The 17,902-nt window shown below is 43.0% G+C and overlaps 1 protein-coding gene across 4 annotated transcripts; it reads left to right on the plus strand.

The window, feature by feature from the left end:
- The first annotated feature begins 8,793 nt into the window (after positions 1-8,793).
- Positions 8,794-17,446, plus strand: LOC148319660 (uncharacterized). Of its 4 annotated transcripts, none has more exons than XR_015839766.1 (4): positions 8,794-15,050; positions 15,121-15,149; positions 15,244-15,306; positions 15,533-17,446. XR_015839766.1 is itself a non-coding variant. In XM_088281524.1 (4 exons), exons 1-4 carry the CDS (start codon positions 15,155-15,157, stop codon positions 16,350-16,352), a joined length of 351 nt encoding a protein of 116 aa, XP_088137650.1. In that variant the 5' UTR covers positions 8,794-15,154; the 3' UTR covers positions 16,353-17,446. The 4 variants fall into 4 exon arrangements, 2 of the variants coding, with proteins under 2 accessions (XP_088137650.1, XP_088137649.1); XM_088281524.1 differs by having other exon boundaries at positions 8,794-15,306; positions 15,533-15,618; positions 15,720-15,781; positions 16,302-17,446; XR_015839765.1 differs by having other exon boundaries at positions 8,794-15,149.
- The last annotated feature ends 456 nt before the right edge of the window (positions 17,447-17,902 follow it).

The raw sequence follows: 17,902 nt of genomic DNA on the forward strand, positions 1-17,902 counted from the left end.
GTGCAGCGAAAGTGAAAGTCGAACATGAAGGTATCCCCAAGATATTAGTGGTGGTCGTGGTGAAAGGTCCTGGGACGAGTCTAATGGGATGCGGGTGGATCAAAGCCTTCATGTCAGACTGGCAGGAGGAGGTCCACAGGATAGAGGACAGAGAAACTCCTCTCCAAGAAATACGGTCTAAACATGAATACGTATTTAAAGATGAGCTAGGGATGCTGAAGGGCTTCACAGCTAAAATCCATGTATCTAGCGATGCCACACAGTTTTTACAAGCCGAGATCAGTTCCTTTTGCAATGAAAAGAAAAGTAGAACAGGAGTTTGAGAGGCTTTTACAGGAGAAAATCATTGAGCCAGTTAAGTTTTCTGAATGGGCAGCACCCATTGTACCAGTTCTCAAACTAGACTCACGAGCAAGAATTTGAGGAGACTATAAGCTAACAGAAAACAAATGCTCAGCCATTGAACAGTACCCCATCCCCAGAATGTAGGACATCATAGCTTGTTTAACTAGAGGAGAGAAGTACTCGAAGTTAGACATGAGCCACGCATACCAACAGATTGTTCTGGACGAACAATCAAGAAAGTATGCAACGGTTAACACTCACAAGGGACTGTTTACACCAGGTAACCTTTTGGAGTGAGTTACAGTCCAGCCATTTTTCAGCGTACCATAGAAGGGGTCCTGCAAGGAATCGTAAAAGTTGCAGTATATTTGGATGACATTATTCTGACGGGAAAAGATGACAACGATCACATGCACACACTGGATCAAGTTCTGAAGCGACTGGGAAGTGCAGGACTTTGTTTGAAATGGAGAGTGCCACTTTATGGAAAACGAGATGACGTTTTTGGGACACAGAGTGGACAAGACAGGGCTGCATCCACTGCCAGCAAAGGTGAAGGCAATACAGGAGGCACCCCCAACCACTTCTGTGACAGAGCTTAAGGCGTACTTGGGACTGTTGAACTTGTCTATGTTGTTGGTACCCATGCACAATCTATTAAGGAAGGATGAATTGTGGTCTTGGGGCCCACAGCAAAAAAAAAAAGGCTTTCAAGCAATCGGAAGGTTTGCAGTCTCGCAGTTTTAGTACACTACGATTAAAAAAGAGACTTGCTATTGTCCTGTAATGCATCAACAATATGGAGTGGGAGCAGTACTGGCTCACCGAATGAGTGATGAGAAGAGAAACCCATTGGCTTTGCTTCAAGAACACTTTGGGGCGCCCACATTGTGGTACCAGAGAGGGGAAGAGCTTCCATGATGGAGCAGTTACATCAGTCACATCTCGAGATGAGCCGCATGAAAGGGCTGGCAAGAGGATATATGTGGTGGCCTCAAATGGACAGTGATGTGGAAAATAACAAATCATGCACCACATTCCGAGAACACAGAAAGGCATCTGCATGTGCATCTCTCCATCCCTGAGAGTGGCCCGAGAGGCCATGGAGGAGACTTCACATTGATTATGGGAAAAATGTTTTGAGTGATTGTGCATGCACATTCCAAGTGGCTTGATGTTTATCCTGTCAACTCAGCAACATCATCAGCAACAGTAAACTATTTGAGAGTTTCAGTACACATGGTATTCCATAAATGATTGTGCCTGAGAATGCCCAGTGTTTTGTGAGTGAACAAGCCAAGGAGTTTATGGCACAAAATGGAATCACCCACATAACTTCTGCACCGTTTCATCCCTCATCTAACGGGTTGGCGGAAAGAACTGAACAAATCTTCAAAGAAATCATGAAAAAAAGTGCCAGAGATCCTCTGGAGACAAAAATGAACGGAGCTTTGTTAAGTTATCTCATCACTCCCCAGTCAGCAACTGGACTGTCACCTGCTGATATGATGATGGGAAGGAAGTTGAGGTGTACACTTGATCTCATACACCCTTATTTGAAACAGAGAGTGGCAGTGAAACAAGCAAGTCAAAAAGCTTATCATGACAGACACGCCAAGGAACGCAGTTTTGTTGCTGGAGATGCTGTCGATACAAAAAAATTATGGGGAAGGTCCAAAATGGATACTTGGACTCATAAAGGAGTCCACAGGACCTGTGTTGTATACAGTGCTGCTGGGAAATGGGAAGATAATTAGGAGGCATTTAGATCAACTGTTCAACAGAACCAGGAATGAGTCAGTTCTACTACGAGACTCGACGTGTGAGGAGGACTGTGTTTTGCCAGCGTCAATAACCTGCACGCAGAGAGAAGAGGCGAGTACCTCAAAAGTGGAGGACGAGGTTGTGCCTTTGGTGCAGCAAGAGGAAGAGAGCAGAGTGGCCAGAAATTCTGAAATTAAGGAGTTGCATCAATCTCAACGGAACAAGAAACCACCTGCCAATACGACAGATTTTGTGAAGTAAAATATATGCCAGCAAAAAAATGGAGGAGAGACTGTTCTGTAGTTGACACTAGAGTGGGAGAGTTTAACTTGATTCACCTTGATTGGAGTTTTATGTTGAGTGGTCTTTTGTTACTACAACTACATTACTACATTACAACTACATCGCTAAACATGCTTACACATGCATATATCTAGAGTTTAACTGATAATAGTATAGTTAAGATTCAATAAGGAAGGGATTGTTACCAATAGAGGGTACTAGGTTTATATTTGCCAGAGTTATGAAAGTCTAGTAGAGGCAGAAACAACGAATTGTCCGTCAGACTTGTTGTAAGATGTTTAGTCTCCTGCGTTAAAAAGCCGACTCAAAGCAAGCTGTCATGTGTGCATATATTAATTAATATCTAAGATATTAGATAAGATATTACAAAGTCATTATGCGTATGCAGCTCGTTTTTAGCACAAACACGAGAGAACGGCTTTGGTAACATGACGTTGCGAATCAATTCTTTTATTTTTTTATATCGATGCATCTTTTGAGCCGTTTATATTGATATTAAATTGCTTTTCGATGAATCTTTACATCCCTAATGATACAATACAATACAATATAATTTTTATAGCGCATTTCACAACAGATGGAGCTATAACAAAGCGCTTTCCATATGGTGTAATAAAAATTTGCAGGTAAAAAGAACACATATTAAAACACATTTACAATAGATACCAGAAGAAGAGCAGAACATTGATGGGTCTCATGTTGAGTCGAAAGCTAAAGAATAGAAATGTGTCTTCAAACGGGTTTTAAAAATGGACAGAGAGGGGGCTTGCCTAACATTTAATGGAAGCTCATTCAATAGGGAAGGACGGGCAACAGAAAAGGCGCGATCCACCCTGAGGCTCCGCTTAGTCCTCGGCACCTCCAGCAACATTTGTTCAGCAGACCTGAGGCAGCGGGAAGGTGCGTAGGGGTGGAGGAGCTCAGAGGGGTACGATGGGGCGAGGTCATTTAAAGCTTTGAAGACGAACAGAAGTATCTTGAAGTGAACTCTAAAGTGCACCGGGAGCCAGTGAAGAGAGTCTAAGATTGGGGTGATGTTATCTGTCTTCCGAGCGCCAGTTAAAAGGCGACCGTCAGCATTTTGGACGAGTTGGAGGCGCTTGAGCGAGGACTGGGTGACTCCAAAGGAAAGTGCATTGCAATAATCTAGCCTAGATGTAATGAATGCATGGATTACTGCTTCTAAGTGCTGTTGGGAATGAAAGGGCTTCAGTTTAGCCAGCTGCCTAAGATGAAAGAAGCTGGATCGAACAACAGCACTGATCTGCTGATGTAATTTAAAATCACTGTCCAGTTTAAAACCCAAGTTTGAGACTGTTGGCTTCTGACAATGTCAGGGGGCCGAGGTAAACAGGATTGAGAGTATAAGGGCCACAGGGACCGAACACCATAACCTCTGTCTTCTTTTCATTCAAATTCAGGAAGTTAAGTGACATCCAGATGTTGATATTGTCTAAGTGGTTTCAAGGAGAAAGCGTCTTTTTTGCTCAGCGGGACAAAGATCTGACTGTCATCTGCATAACAATGGAAGGAAATTCCATGTTTTCGTAGGATGGAACCTAGGGCCAGCAAGTATTACGAAAACAGCAAGGGCCCCAAAACGGACCCTTGTGGGACACCGTACGGCAACGGGGCAGAGCGGGACTCAGTGCAAACTGGGCGAATACATAAGGTTCTGCCAGTCATATTGCATCTAAACCATTCTAGAGCGTAAAGGATAATGTAATCATGGCAGTCAATCTAAACAGAGCAAAGGGTAGACTGCTAGGAGCCACTTTTGTGATCCCGGCATGGAAGTCCATTGTTTCAGAGGGGTCTCGTTCACACCACCTTTGTTGCAGCCTTGATCCAATCTTCCTGCATTCCTCTCCTGAGGGTCTTGTCATTAGCATGGTCCAAACTTCGGTTACACTTAAAGGATTTCATTTTCATTTGACTAGAATTAGAAATCCCTTTATTGTCATTGTACTCAAGTGTGCAACGAGATTAGAGGGCTCCCCTCTCCAGTGCAATACAACAATAATACAGACAAATATATAAATTAGATAAATAAATAAGAGAGTGCAATGGAATTTAGTACTGAATAGGGTATATAAAAACACATCACAATGCTGTTCTGCAAGGTAAGGGTGTTCTCGTGTGTGTGTGAGAGTTCAGAATGGAGATGGCTCTCGGTAAGAAACTGTTTCTCAGTCTATTGGTCCTCGATTTGATGCATCTGTAGCGCCTGCCATAGGGCATCAGGTCGAACAGGTGTGAGTTTGGGTGGGTATTGTCTTTGACGATGTTGAGAGCCCTTCTGAGGCACCGGGCGGTGTAGATGTCCGACAGTGAGGGGAGAGGGCAGCCAATAATCCTTTGCGCTATTAAAGGAATATAAGAGTTTGATCTTAACATAGTTCATTAGATGTTGCTGCATCCAGTGTATGAAAATGTGATACTGTAAAATGCTGAGAGTGTGACTGGTGGAGCGAAACTGGTTGCGGGGGTTGTGCAAGAATGGAATGTTTTAGAAGCAGACGGCGCTGAGCGAGACGAGATGACTCCGGGAGCAGTGGATGAAGGAGCGGCCATCGGGGGATCGCACGCAGGAGGAGCCACGGGATTCGGCGGGAGAAGAAAGACCAATAAGAGCAAGCTAAAGTTAACTGCAGGATACACATAGCCAATAGAATCATGCCAGGATGCTTTTGTCTTTGTGTCATTTACATATTGTATAGTCACTACTGGGCAACTCGGAAAAAGTTCAGTTCGGTTCTGTTGATGGCAAAAGAGGGGTAGAGTTGTATTGAGAGGGATCCGAGACCCAGGCGAATATGTAGTCTGTGTATTGGGAATAAATCCACTCGTGCGTGAAAACGCCGGCTTCCTGATACCTTTCTATTGCAGAACGAGCGTGCATATTGTTGGATGAGTGAGAGTTGGGTAAAGTCGCAAATTGGAGTCAGATTACTAATTTGAGTTTACATTGGTTTAAGATTAAATTCTAACATTGATTTAAAGCTAAATTCCAACAATTTATGGTGACCCCGACGTGAGGCAAGGGAGGTAAAAGAAGTCAGGGACTCCAAGAGAAGAAAAAGAAAAGAAAGAGAAGTCAGGGACTTCAAGAGAAGAAAAAGAAGTCTGGGGCTTCAGAAAAAACCACAAGAGTCGGGGACTCGGGTCTGGGACCCACGTCCACACCAGGTGACGACCTGATAAAGGATAAAGGAGCCGCACATCCGACCGTCCTTCCTCTTGGGCCCACAGTGACATAAGGTAAGCAGATCCTTTTCGAATTCTGCACATTGGCAACGCTAGATTATAAGAGGAAGCAGGAGCGGAACGGCGTTAAAATATATATGGTTAAATAAATATATAAATAAATAAGTGTAAGTGTGGACCATATTAGAGTATAATCTGGGATTTACCTACTAGAATAGTTTGGAACTATTCGTGGTTACGATACGATTAAAATCTGGGATTTACGTGTCTGTGTGGAAGCTGTGTGAATGTGAAGGCTAAAATGTTCTGCGTAAAAATGGTTGGGACTCGCACGAGTGGATTTTGATTTTAAGATGGCGGAGGAGAGGAAGTATGATAGTGGTCTCGGATCTCGGGTGTGGCACGGAGATTAAGAATAAATTAATAAAAATGAAACATAAAAAGAGAGAAGAAAGACATGAAGGAGAGATGAAATAAGAAAAAAGAAAGAAAGAAACAGAGTATGTGTAGAAAAGAAAAGCAATGTGAAAAGGAAGATGGAGAATGTGTAGAAAAGAGAAAGGAACAATTAATGTTCCATAGAAAGGAGGATGATGAAACAGGCAGTATTGAGAATGACAGAGTTTGGTGAGTGAAGAAGGTGTGACTTGAACAAATGAATAAGGATAAGAATTAGGTTCTGCTGTAAGGATGAATTGAAGAAATACATATTTTATGTTTCATACTTGAGTTGATGGTCTTTCTATTAAGGTAACTGTAATTAGTAACTGGAATGAAATGCACAAATGGAAATGACACGGAAAACAAAACAAAAAAAAAGATGATAATTTGATAAGAAGGTGAAAGAACGGAGTCAGAAGTTATTTCTGAAATTAAAAAGGATGAATTGTTTTGCGGAGAACCCGGAACAAGGGACATGTCGAAGTTAGCGCGGCAGTTACAGAAAAAGAAAGCAGAATGTTGGCACATATTCGAGATAGACAGGAGGCAGTGGACACAGTGTATGGAAATTAGTAAAAATGTTTGTAAAAAACGACAAGCACTGTGACTTTCCATTGAATGTTATGTGAGTCGCCTCTCTGTCCACTTTTAAACCTCGCTTGAAGATGAATATTCGGGCCTTTGATTCAGCATGAGACTGTTGCTGTTCTGTTGTTTTTCTGGTATCTACTGTAAATGTGTTTATGTGAGTTCATTTGAGTTATATACAGAGAGTTGCGGTGTGTTTTGTTTCATTGTGTTTGGGACTGAGACGTTGTAGAACATTGTTTCGTAGGCCTTGCAGAATACCTCAAATTTGAGAACAAAATGGGAAATAGATGATGAAGCAACTTTAGCTGACTACATGTGAAAAGTGTTAGAAAAACAAAAGACAGGCATGAATTTAGAGGGGGGAGGACCTTTTGGTCTACCAGCAGGGTGCGAGACTAGTGGAGCCAGGAGACTGGTTGCTTGAAAGAAGTTTGAAGATAAGACATTTTTAATCACCCAAGGGGGGAGCACCGGCGGGAGGCATGTTAACATTTCAGACACAGGAGAAGAGACAGACATCAATGGCAGTCATTTGCTGATTGAAGAGGCATATATGCCTTTTGTTGCTGTGGCACTCAGTCCTTTTGTTTCGGAGGTGTGTCACAGCACCCCTCCTTTGATGTTGCAGCAATGGAATCCAGTCTTCAGGCGTTCGCTCTCTGGGGGTCTTCTCATGTGGTCGAGCATGGGTCGCACTGTAGAGCAATTCTTTTGCAGTGCTAGTGGAGTAAGGTGCGGGATAAAATATATATATATATTCAACCTAACAATAAATACAAATTAGCAGGGAATAAGAACACAAGTTAGACACTGAAACGTGCAGGGGACGCCTGGGGAACAGCAGGGCAGCGACAATCTTATTAAAATTTAAATTTTTAAGCAAAGGGATTATGGTTTTGGGATAAGTTTTCAGTGAAGTATTTTATGAACATGTTGAAAGAAAATCTTTGGAACGGGGAATATCTAGCAATTGGAGATTGGTTTACCAAATATAAAGTGGGACTAAATATTTTTGTAGATGATTTATTAACTGATGTGTATTAAATGTGACAAAGGTGCAAGAGATGTTTTATGACGGTACAACGCGAACCCTGACATGACAATTTTAAAGGACATGACAGCATTCCATAAATACCAGACTGCTAACATCCGCATCTCTGAGCTGTTTGATGTCACAGGTGCAGTTTCGTCAGCTACGTCCAGGAGAAAAGACATCATGGGGAGTGAATGGGAAAATCAAGAGACCCACAGTTGTAAATTTTGGCATATGCTGGCTAAATTGAGGCAAAATTATGGATCTGCCAGCACAAATCTCAGTGGAATCAAGGCGGACATGCCAAGGGAGGGGTCTCTGTGCGGAATTGGAAAGTATCTTTTTGGTGAATGAAAGTGTGAAAGAAAAAGTGTTTGTATGCATATGTGGTTTGAGTGAATGTTTAAGGGACGGGCCTCAGGAAAGAAACACAGAAAATTGATTGAGGACACCGGCAAGCCCTTACAGTACATAGGATGTGTTGGAATTTAGCTTTATATCAATGTTAGAATTTAATTTTAACCCAATGTAAACTCAAATTAGTAATCTGACTCCAATTCGCGACCTTACCCAACTCTCACTCATCCAACAATATGCGCGCTCGTTCTGCAATAGAAAGGTATCAGGAAGCCGGCATTTTCACGCACAAGTGGGTTTATTCCCAATACACAGACTTTCTATATGGCACCTGGGTCTCGGGTCCCTCTCAATACAACTCTACACCTCTCTTGCCACCAGCGAATGTACTACCCGAGTTGCCCAGTAATGATTCATCCTATACAATATGCAAATGGCACAGAGACAAAGGCATCCTGGCATGATTCTATTGGCTATGTGTATCCTGCAGTTAACTTTAGCCTGCTCTTATTGGTCTTTCTTCAAGTGGTGGCTCCTCCTGCTTGTGGTTGAAGGGTCCAGTTTCTTGTCGACCCCTTCCCGCTCGAGGTGTCTGTCTGCGCCAGGCACCAACCTAAAACCTCCCAAACCTTCACATTCTTTCACTTTCTTTGTTCAGCTTCACCAGCCACACACTCAGCATTCCACAGAATAACAGTGACACAAGATGCAGGACATCGAATAAAACTAGCCAGGTTTAAACTCTTCCACTCCTTTATTCCCTCTCATGACCTCAGACAACTGAGGTCATCACTCGAACCCCTTATTTTATTGTTACACACGAGCTAAAAACCGAACAATGAAAAATTAGTAACAACTTACAAATCAATAGAAGGTGAGGTAAAGCTCAATAGAAAATTAGTAAAAATTAAAAATCAATAGAAAATTAGTCAAACTTAAAAATCAATAGAAAATGTAATTCTAGTAGAAAATCCGTAGAAAATTTAATTCCCTCCTCATGGCCTCAGGTCGCTGAGGCCATCTACACATACTCACATCCCGGACTCCCGTAGGGCCACAGCTGTCCCCCCCTCCTGGGGGTCCTTCTGAGGGATCATCATGTACTGGCCACCAGGAGGGAGCGGCCCCAACGTGCGTTCAATTGTCTTAACAGTTAATGATCTGATACATGGAATACAACAACCTCCACATAACACCATAATAGCGGCAAACACAGCAATAGAAATCAGTACTGATGCAATCAAGCTTTTATATTTGCCAAAGATGTTTAACCAGTCAGAGTACCAACTGGTGTCCACACCTGAGTGCTCCTTCATTTTGTCACTTAACGTGCGCAGACCCTCCAATGCCTTGGTAAGGCGACCGTCAGGAGATGTATTGTTGGGAATCAGAGTACAACACTGATCCCCAAAAATACCACACACTCCTCCTCTTTCAGCTAACACCATATCTAAGCCCATTCTATTTTGGAATGCCATCAGAGATGTGGCAGCCAATTGCTCATGCACTGCCTGGAGTGCCGAGGTGGTGAAGTTCGCCAATCGTTGGACATTATAATGAACATAATTAATCCGGTCCACATTTTTGTTTACCGTAACAAACAGGAAAATACTCTCCCATCCTGCCGCAATTTGATCCACCAATTTATACTCGTCAGGGACCCCTCTTGGAACTCCAATTGCATCTATATACGTGGGATCTCCTGCATTCAACCATTCGTGCATGTCCCTTCTCTTCCTGTTCAGGAAGGGGATTCTTCCCCATTGTCCAACACCTTCCAACTTCATTTTGGCCAGATCTAAGGCTGTCACACTAACTGGCATGATCAGCGTTACCAGGGCGCACTTACCTGAGGCATTGGTGGGAAGCCTATCGTACAGCACTTTCTCTCCACACCACAGCCAAACATCATCACGAGCGAGAGGGATTCCTACTGGCAAAGACACATTTTCATTACACCATGACTCCTGGAGATTTCCAATCCCAGGACCAGTCCCATTTAACTTTTAGGCAGGTGAACTTTTGTTTTGCAACTTGGGTGTCAAAAATAGGCTCTTTCTTTTTTATTCCCACATCATTCCATGGGTGTGTCCAATTAAAAATTGTCACCCAAGTGTTCACCTGTGTCGGTTGTTTACATTTCAGATTTAGCAGTAGTTGTTGTGTCTGTGTCAGCGTCTTACCATCATCTCGCTCTGCTCCATACCATACCATTCCATTACATGCTCCTTTCGCTCCATCACTTCTGTCATCCCCCATCCTATGTTCAAACGCCAACATCGTCCACACAAAGCACACGCCAGCAAGCAAAATAGTCAATAAGTTAAACAGTTGCATCGTCATCGTCTTTGTTCAGACTCGAAAGTGTCTGACTTTGATCCAATTCATGCCATCTACACATTCCCTCTCTTGACCTGCCCGTCCGGGCGGTCAACCTCTAAGCTCAACCTTGGCGGGCACAAATACTGGGGCCGGGCGCAACTATGAGTTATGGTACCACGTTTGTTCTGTAGTTCCCAATTGGATGGCGTGTGAGGTTCTAGCCAGAACTCTAAACTGTTCTTTCCAGCGAGATTGAGTCCACCTCCGGGAAAGTACCCGGAGGTTGATGTACGGAGTGATGTCCGACTCCAGTGATGCTGAGTTCACTGAGTTCAAATATCTAACTGTGTTCCGAGATTACAAATTAAGCCTCGAGCTAACGCTCCAATTTTGACTGTTAATTGACAAATTTTAAAGCAACCCAAATGAAATAGTAACCATTTATGCTTAAAATAAAAAATCCCAAAACTATAATAACGCAGATACCGAATTAAACCTCTATTTTTTTTTTCTTTTTTACGGGAAGAAAAGGTGCTCTACAAGACATAGACAGCTCCAAGACCGCTGCAGTCTTCACCTCCTATTGTCTCATGATTGGCTCAATCCACCTACAGGCTGTGCCCACACTGATTCTGTCAACTGGGGGAGGGGGTAGAGACAGTAAAAACAATCGCGGAGCTGTGGAGCCGAGCCCCAAATCAGTCGGGCCCTGGGTCCACAACACCTCTAGCAGAGACACACACAGAACTACCATTTCCGAGCGACCCTTCCCTGGAAATTTTGAAATTTAGTAATGTTCCCCAAACCAAAGAATTTGTAGTTGGTGCTGAAATATGATCTCCCGATTGTGACGCGGAGTATTCAACAACTATGGGGTCTAGATCTCTAGTATGATGACGCGCATCAATATTCAATGCGATTTGTGGCTCGGCGAAAGTAAACAATTCATACCATTTCCGCTGCTCAGGGACAAGGCACGTGTGCGAGGCAACGCCGGTAGACATAACAAATATATAATTCTAACGCAAGATACACTCATGACTAAATTTGGATGAGTGCATTTTTGATAAACCAAATCATGTTTGTGATCACATGTACAATGTGATATGTCAATTGGTGAATTGAAAGGGTGGCGGTTGCTAAACCACTCAGACCAGAGCAGGAACAGGGCATACCCACCGCGGGAGGATGGGAACCAGGTTTCAGAGCTGCCCTCAAATGTTTCAGATCAGTTTAGCCACTGGGAAGGAAGAGAGCACGACATATGCTCCCTCCGACGGATGTGCACAGTCAAGTTCAGTCCCATCCGGGAATGCCACTCGAATTCCAGTGTTCATTCAGTCAATGGCAGTGACTCAGGCAATCTTGAGAGTCCACATGGCTCAGTGGGGGTTGCGGAAGGAGCTCATAGCTCGCCCCAATATCCAGCACCATCGAAAACTTGTCCATCCACCGTCCCCGGAATGCTAGGGCCTGCTAGTCCTCGAACGCTGAAGCTCCGCGGCCCCCTGTCATGGAATGGGGTACGAGCGGGTTTGTGTCAAGTGCGTTGGGAGTGGGTAACGGTGGCGCCCCCTGCGCTGGTGGAGCTCTTTGTGACAGATATGGCACCGGAGGATGGCACATTCCAGAAAGTGGCTCGGCATGGACAGCTCATCACCCAGTGACCCCACAACCCGCAGCCAGAGCACACCCCACTCACAATCCCTGTCCATAACCACCCGTACCTCTGTTACCGCGGTCCCGACCTCGTTGACCGGCCTGCTTTGGACGCCAGTCTGCTGTGGCGCTGCGTCACCCGAACCTTGCTCAGAAGCAGCAGAACTGGAAGGAGCAGGTCCAATGGGAGCCGCGTGCGTCGGTGGCTACCTTAGCTGCTTCCTCTTTTTTAATATTTTTATCTCTCTTGTCCTCCTAAACCTGCAAGTACAACAATTTTTAGTCACGCTCCTTAATCCAATCCCATATTTTCCTTTTCTGATGTCGTGCAAAATTAGGTACAAAATGTGTTCTACTTAGACCGATTAGCATTTTTTCATTGATGGACTATTTCGCCTGATGTCTGCCACTGGAAGGTGCACGCCCTTGTGGACGGCCAACTGGAACAGCTGTGTAATGTCGACATTATTGGATGGGTCACTGCCGGAAGTCTCACTCCATTCACGTCTCGCCCTGGCCACATAGACCAGCGTGTGCAACAATAAAATAAGGTGTTCAAGTGATGACCTCAGGTGTCTGAGGTCATGAGAGGGATTAAAGGATAATGTAATCATGGCAGTCAATCTAAACAGAACAAAGGGTAGACTGCTAGGAGCCACTTTTGTGATGGAAGTCCATTGTTTCAGATGTGTCTCGTTCACACCTCCTTTGTTGCAGCCTTGATCCAATCTTCCTGCATTCCTCTCCTGAGGGTCTTGTCATTAGCATGGTCCAAACTTCGGTTACACTTAAAGGAATTCATACATTTGACTATTAAAGCAATATAAGAGTTTGAACTTAACATAGTTCATTAGATGTTGCTGCATCCAGTGTATGAAAATGTGATACTGTAAAATGCTGAGAGTGTGACTGGTGGAGCGAAACTGGTTGCGGGGGTTGTGCAAGAATGAAATGTTTTAGAAGTAGACGGTGCTGAGCGAGACGAGATGACTCCGGGAGCAGTGGGGGAAGGAGCAGCCATCAAAAGATCACACGCAGGAGGAGCCACGGGATTCGGCGGGAAGAAAGACCAATAAGAGCAAGCTAAAGTTAACTGCAGGATACACATAGCCAATAGAATCATGCCAGGATGCCTTTGTCTTTGTGTCATTTACATATTGTATAGTCACTACTGGGCAACTCGGAAAAGTTCAGTTCTGTTCGGTTGGTGGAAGAGAGGGGTAGAGTTGTATTGAGAGGGATCCGAGACCCAGGCGATTATGTAGTAAATCTGTGTATTGGGAATAAATCCACTCGTGCGTGAAAATGCCGGCTTCCTGATACCTTTCTATTGCAGAACGAGCGCGCATATTGTTGGATGAGTGAGAGTTGGGTAAAGTCGCAAATTGGAGTCAGATTACTAATTTGAGTGTACATTGGTTTAAGATTAAATTCTAACATTGATTTAAAGTTAAATTCCAACACTGGATTGAACCGATGTTTTGTATGTTTTTGCGCATTTTACATTCTTCATGATCCTGGAAAGCAACTGTTGCCGGACGAACTTCAGGTAAACATGTTCCACTCACTGTTGTAGCTTTTTTTGCTAGAATACAGTAATCTTAAAATCTTCCTGTTTTCACTGCTGTAAATTACTTTAAATTCGATCTTATTTCTTTTAATATATTGTTCTGCTGCTCACTTGTTTATTTCATCAGTAGTCATTAAAGCTTTGTGATTATTTCTTAAATTATAGCAGACGTGAGGTCGAAACATATCCGTTGAACTATTTTGAAATAAAAACAACATAAACACACCCCTCGATGTAGCATTCCCTCATTTGAGAACAACTGAATTAATATAAAAACAGTCCATGTGTAATTGATGAGAGCCTGCACAGAAAGCTTGGGTTGAAACAATAGCTTTATGTGTAAAAAAAACAGCAACAAACAAAACACCAAACTATTTACATTGCAACAATTAAGCAATCACTGCTTTGTGAAGAACAAAGCATGTGGGAAGATCTTTGTCTTTTCAGATGCTGCTTTCACTCCACTTTCCAGGTCATTGTACATCTCCCAGGCAAAAGCAGCCCTCCTGCAGTATGCCACATAATGTCCAAGAGAATCCTGGGTCAAGCCTCTTTGAAATGCTATGACTGCTCTCAAAGTAAACATATTCTCTTGCAGCACCAGACTGGAGGGAATTTCAAGCAGGGCAACTTCTGTCCAACTCGTACCGAGGTCGGTGTCAATCCACAAACATTCTCCCAGACTGTAGCTGTGGGAAACATTCGCCGAACACAGAGCCTTTCCTGTACTGTTGTCTTGCTTTTTAAATGTAGATGGACACTGAGATGCATTTTGGATTGGTCGGAGGCAAGTAGAGTCAGGAAGGCTCAGTCCTTCTTCAGCAGTAGTCTGAAGATGAGTCATGCCACAGGTCTGCAGGACAGCAATGTTGGTACACACAAGCGGAACTTCCCTTATGACTTGAGTGCTTAGGCTGCAGTACGGTGAGGAACATTGTTTTTTCAAGTATACACTTGGAAGATTCCTCATGGCTCTTTCAATCACTGTCGAGATGTGGCATTGTGCATCTATTTGGAGACCACCAGAGGTTAGGTGGACAGGCTTTCAGGAGTTCTGCCCTCTTGGAATACACGTGTTGTGTCACACCTCGTGTTGCGATGGTTTTTACCAAGTGGAGGAATGGATTGTCACAGGTCTTGCTGCTTACAGCCTTTTCAAATGAAAAGCTGTCACAATAAGAGCAAGAAAGACACTAAAACATGGCATCAAATGCACAAGTGTTGAGCACAGCGACTTTCAATTTGGAAAGTTTAACAGGCTGTTGTTGGTTTCCATTTTTCAACAATTGCACCTTGACTTTTTTACGTTCCATGGATGAATCCACATGCAGCCACTCAGGACAAGGAGAGAGATATGAACTCATCTTCCTTTTTTTTGGGTGGAACTACTAAGCCTCTCCAGTTCTCAACTTCTGTAATATGAAGATTGTTTGCAGCAGCATCAGATTCATCACCAAGGTCAGCATCATTTTTTATATTTTTTTCCCCACTTTTCCTACATCAGCCTTTTCACTTTTTTGTTTTGCAGCAGAAATCCGCATGTTTCCCTCAATGAAGGCAAGATGACGAGCAACAAACCGGTCAACACGAATGGGAAGGCTTTCATGCTTGAAAAGCCCATTTTTTATGTTTTTGAACTCTGCTTCAACAGCTGCCGAACTTGCAGTGATGGTGGTGCTTTGGAAGAGAGGGACCATTACTCCTGTCCAGAGTGGTAAGTAACTTCCCAGTCTGATGATGTGGGGAATAATCTCAGGGAGGAAGTGGATGTTATCCCTGTCACCCTCAGCCATGGCAAGTGACCTGCTCTCCTCGCATAATTCAGTCACCCACTGTCGAGCATTAGTGTGGATCTGTTGATGCGCCTCGATGGGTTCCTGTGCCTGAACCTCTGTGTCTGGCATGGTGATACAGTCTTCTTGTGCAATTTGTGTTTTTAGGTATTTCTTGCACTTTTCTGATGGGAGAGGGGTTCCAGAACTGTCATTACCTTTGGACTCACTCAGTGCCACAGTAGTGATGGCACGTAGAAGTTCTGTTGAATGTTCCACACATTGTGACTTGAGTAGTTGTGCTAATGATCTCACATAAAAATCTTTAACACGATGTCTTTTATTTTTCAGGCAGTCCCACTGGCAGATCATTTTGATGCAGTGTGCAACATCTACCCTGACAAAGCATGGCGGCAGGTTTGCATGCTAATTCCAAAGCAAGACCTTAAAGCACTCATTAATGTAGCTCTTCAAATCGGGATGTGGGGTAAAAGCTTTGACCAGAGATCCAAGAATTGCGAGAGAGAAATCACTTACAGCTTCTTTTGGGACCGGTGCACCTGCATGGATCCATTCTTTTAGCCACCCTGTGATAGCGCTTCTCTGATGACATCTGCACCACTGGGACACTACAGCTGTTATTTCCCGTCAGAACACCCTGATAAAGGAAGATGTGGCCGGACGAGCCATTCGGTCTCACCAGCTTCTTAACTCCTGAGCCAGTAGCATCTAAGCATACAGTTGAATTAGTTTTTTTTGACAATGTCTTGTACGCATGCAGTTGTGTTTGACTCCAGCAATGACAGAAGAATTTGTCAAGTCCAATGTCTTTGATGCTCCCACTGTGAGGTGTACTGTACTTTAACAGCTGCAACGACAAAATTGGATTTTTATCACCTAATGCCAAGTCATTTCTCTCTTGTTTTGCCTTGCGCAGGGTGGCCAAATTTGGGAGGTGGCTTGCCTCAGGATCTCCGAAGTCCATTAGTGTTGTTGCCTGCGATGCCCGCCATACATATGGTTCCATCCTGCCCTCAACAAGTTCCTTGGCTATCTTCAAACGCAACTGCCCAGACAGGAATCGCTTTGAGCTGCCAGTGTGCTGGGAGTCATCAATATTCTTGATGTAACAGTTGAGCATCATTGGACTGTCGAGTTCAGGCTCTCTTGATGTCAAGATGGCCATGACATTCCTTGCAGTCTCCTCTAATTTCAATATAATTATTTATGGCTAATGGATAGACCTTGGCTCTTTTAAAAACAAATGTACAAGGAATTTTTACTGCTTTCCAGATTTCCTCATTGATAATGTGGCTCCAGGTGCCAGGCTTCAAAATTGTATAGCTTCTCTTTTGGGTTTGGCAATACTTGTCTTTGTATGTAGCCTTTTCTGGAATAAATTCCTTCCATTTATCAAAAGGCATTTGAAGCAGAAATGATCGTTGAGGAAAAAGGGGATCTAATTCAGAGCCAGTGTCACTAGTTTCAGCATCTGTTTCAAGTTGACTGAAGCCCAAAGCTGACCAGACGTTGTGTCTGTTTGATTTAACAAAGGTGTACAGAGCCTTTGAGAGTCACCTTTTTCCCCAGCTCTTCACTCAGATCCGTCCACACAGATTGATTTGGTGTGGAAATGTTGCCATTTAGTATTATGGCCTCTTTTGATGAGCAGAGAACTGCACAAATTGAGTCCTTGTCGACTGCTGGTATATATATATATATATATATATATATATATATATATATATATATATATATATAGCTATATATATATAGCTATATATATCATCAAAACTTATTTAGCTTTTTTTTCCAGTTTTAATGCTGATATCAGTGCACAGAACAATGCATATAAATGTATCATTAAAACATATTTAGCTTTTTTTTTAGTTTTCACCCTCATCAGTGTATTTGCCAAATTATGAGGGTCAAATGGGAATAACAGCTAACTAGCTAGCAAGAGTTAAACATTTTCAATCGTTTTGCACTGTTATGAGACTATCTGATGCATTTTATTCTATAGTTAAATCAGTTTGTACAAGTTATACTAACAATGAAATAAAGATAAAGATAAAAGATAAAGATGTCCTTTATTAGTCCCACAATGGGGAAATTTGAAGTGTTACAGCAGCAAAGATATAGATCACACAGAGTCGGCGGCGTAATGTAGCCGTTAATGTGTAACATTAGCAGCAGACATTCATAAAAAGCATGCAAATATACACAGTATAAACGTATCTAAGTGTAAGGAAACACTCCTAATGCCTGTCCATTATACAGAGGGGGAAACACTGTAATGATAAAAACTACTGAATGATTGAAAATACTGCAATGATAAAGATATTACACTGATAAAAGTACTGTAATGGTGAGAGTACTGAAATGACAGGAAAGTACTGCAATGATAGAAAATACTGCAATGATAAAAGTACTGTAATGGTAAAAGTACTGCAATGATAAAATATACTGCAATGATAAAAATACTATAATGGTAGAAGTACTGCAACGATGGAAAAATACTGCAATGATGAAGTATTG

The sequence above is a fragment of the Idiotropiscis lumnitzeri genome, chromosome 18, assembly GCF_059441095.1.
Source record: "Idiotropiscis lumnitzeri isolate Australia: NSW breed Sydney's pygmy pipehorse chromosome 18, RoL_Ilum_1.0, whole genome shotgun sequence".
NCBI classification, from domain to species: Eukaryota; Metazoa; Chordata; class Actinopteri; order Syngnathiformes; family Syngnathidae; genus Idiotropiscis; species Idiotropiscis lumnitzeri.

Excerpts from the sequence above, each read along its gene's own strand:
- LOC148319660 (XM_088281523.1), top strand. The coding sequence starts at position 15,155 with ATGACGAGCAACAAACCGGTCAACACGAATGGGAAGGCTTTCATGCTT. Across the intron at positions 15,307-15,715 it reads CATTACTCCTGTCCAGAGTG|GCAGTCCCACTGGCAGATCA; the intron begins GTAAGTAACTTC and ends TTTATTTTTCAG. Across the intron at positions 15,782-16,301 it reads CTGACAAAGCATGGCGGCAG|GGTGGCCAAATTTGGGAGGT; the intron begins GTTTGCATGCTA and ends TGCCTTGCGCAG.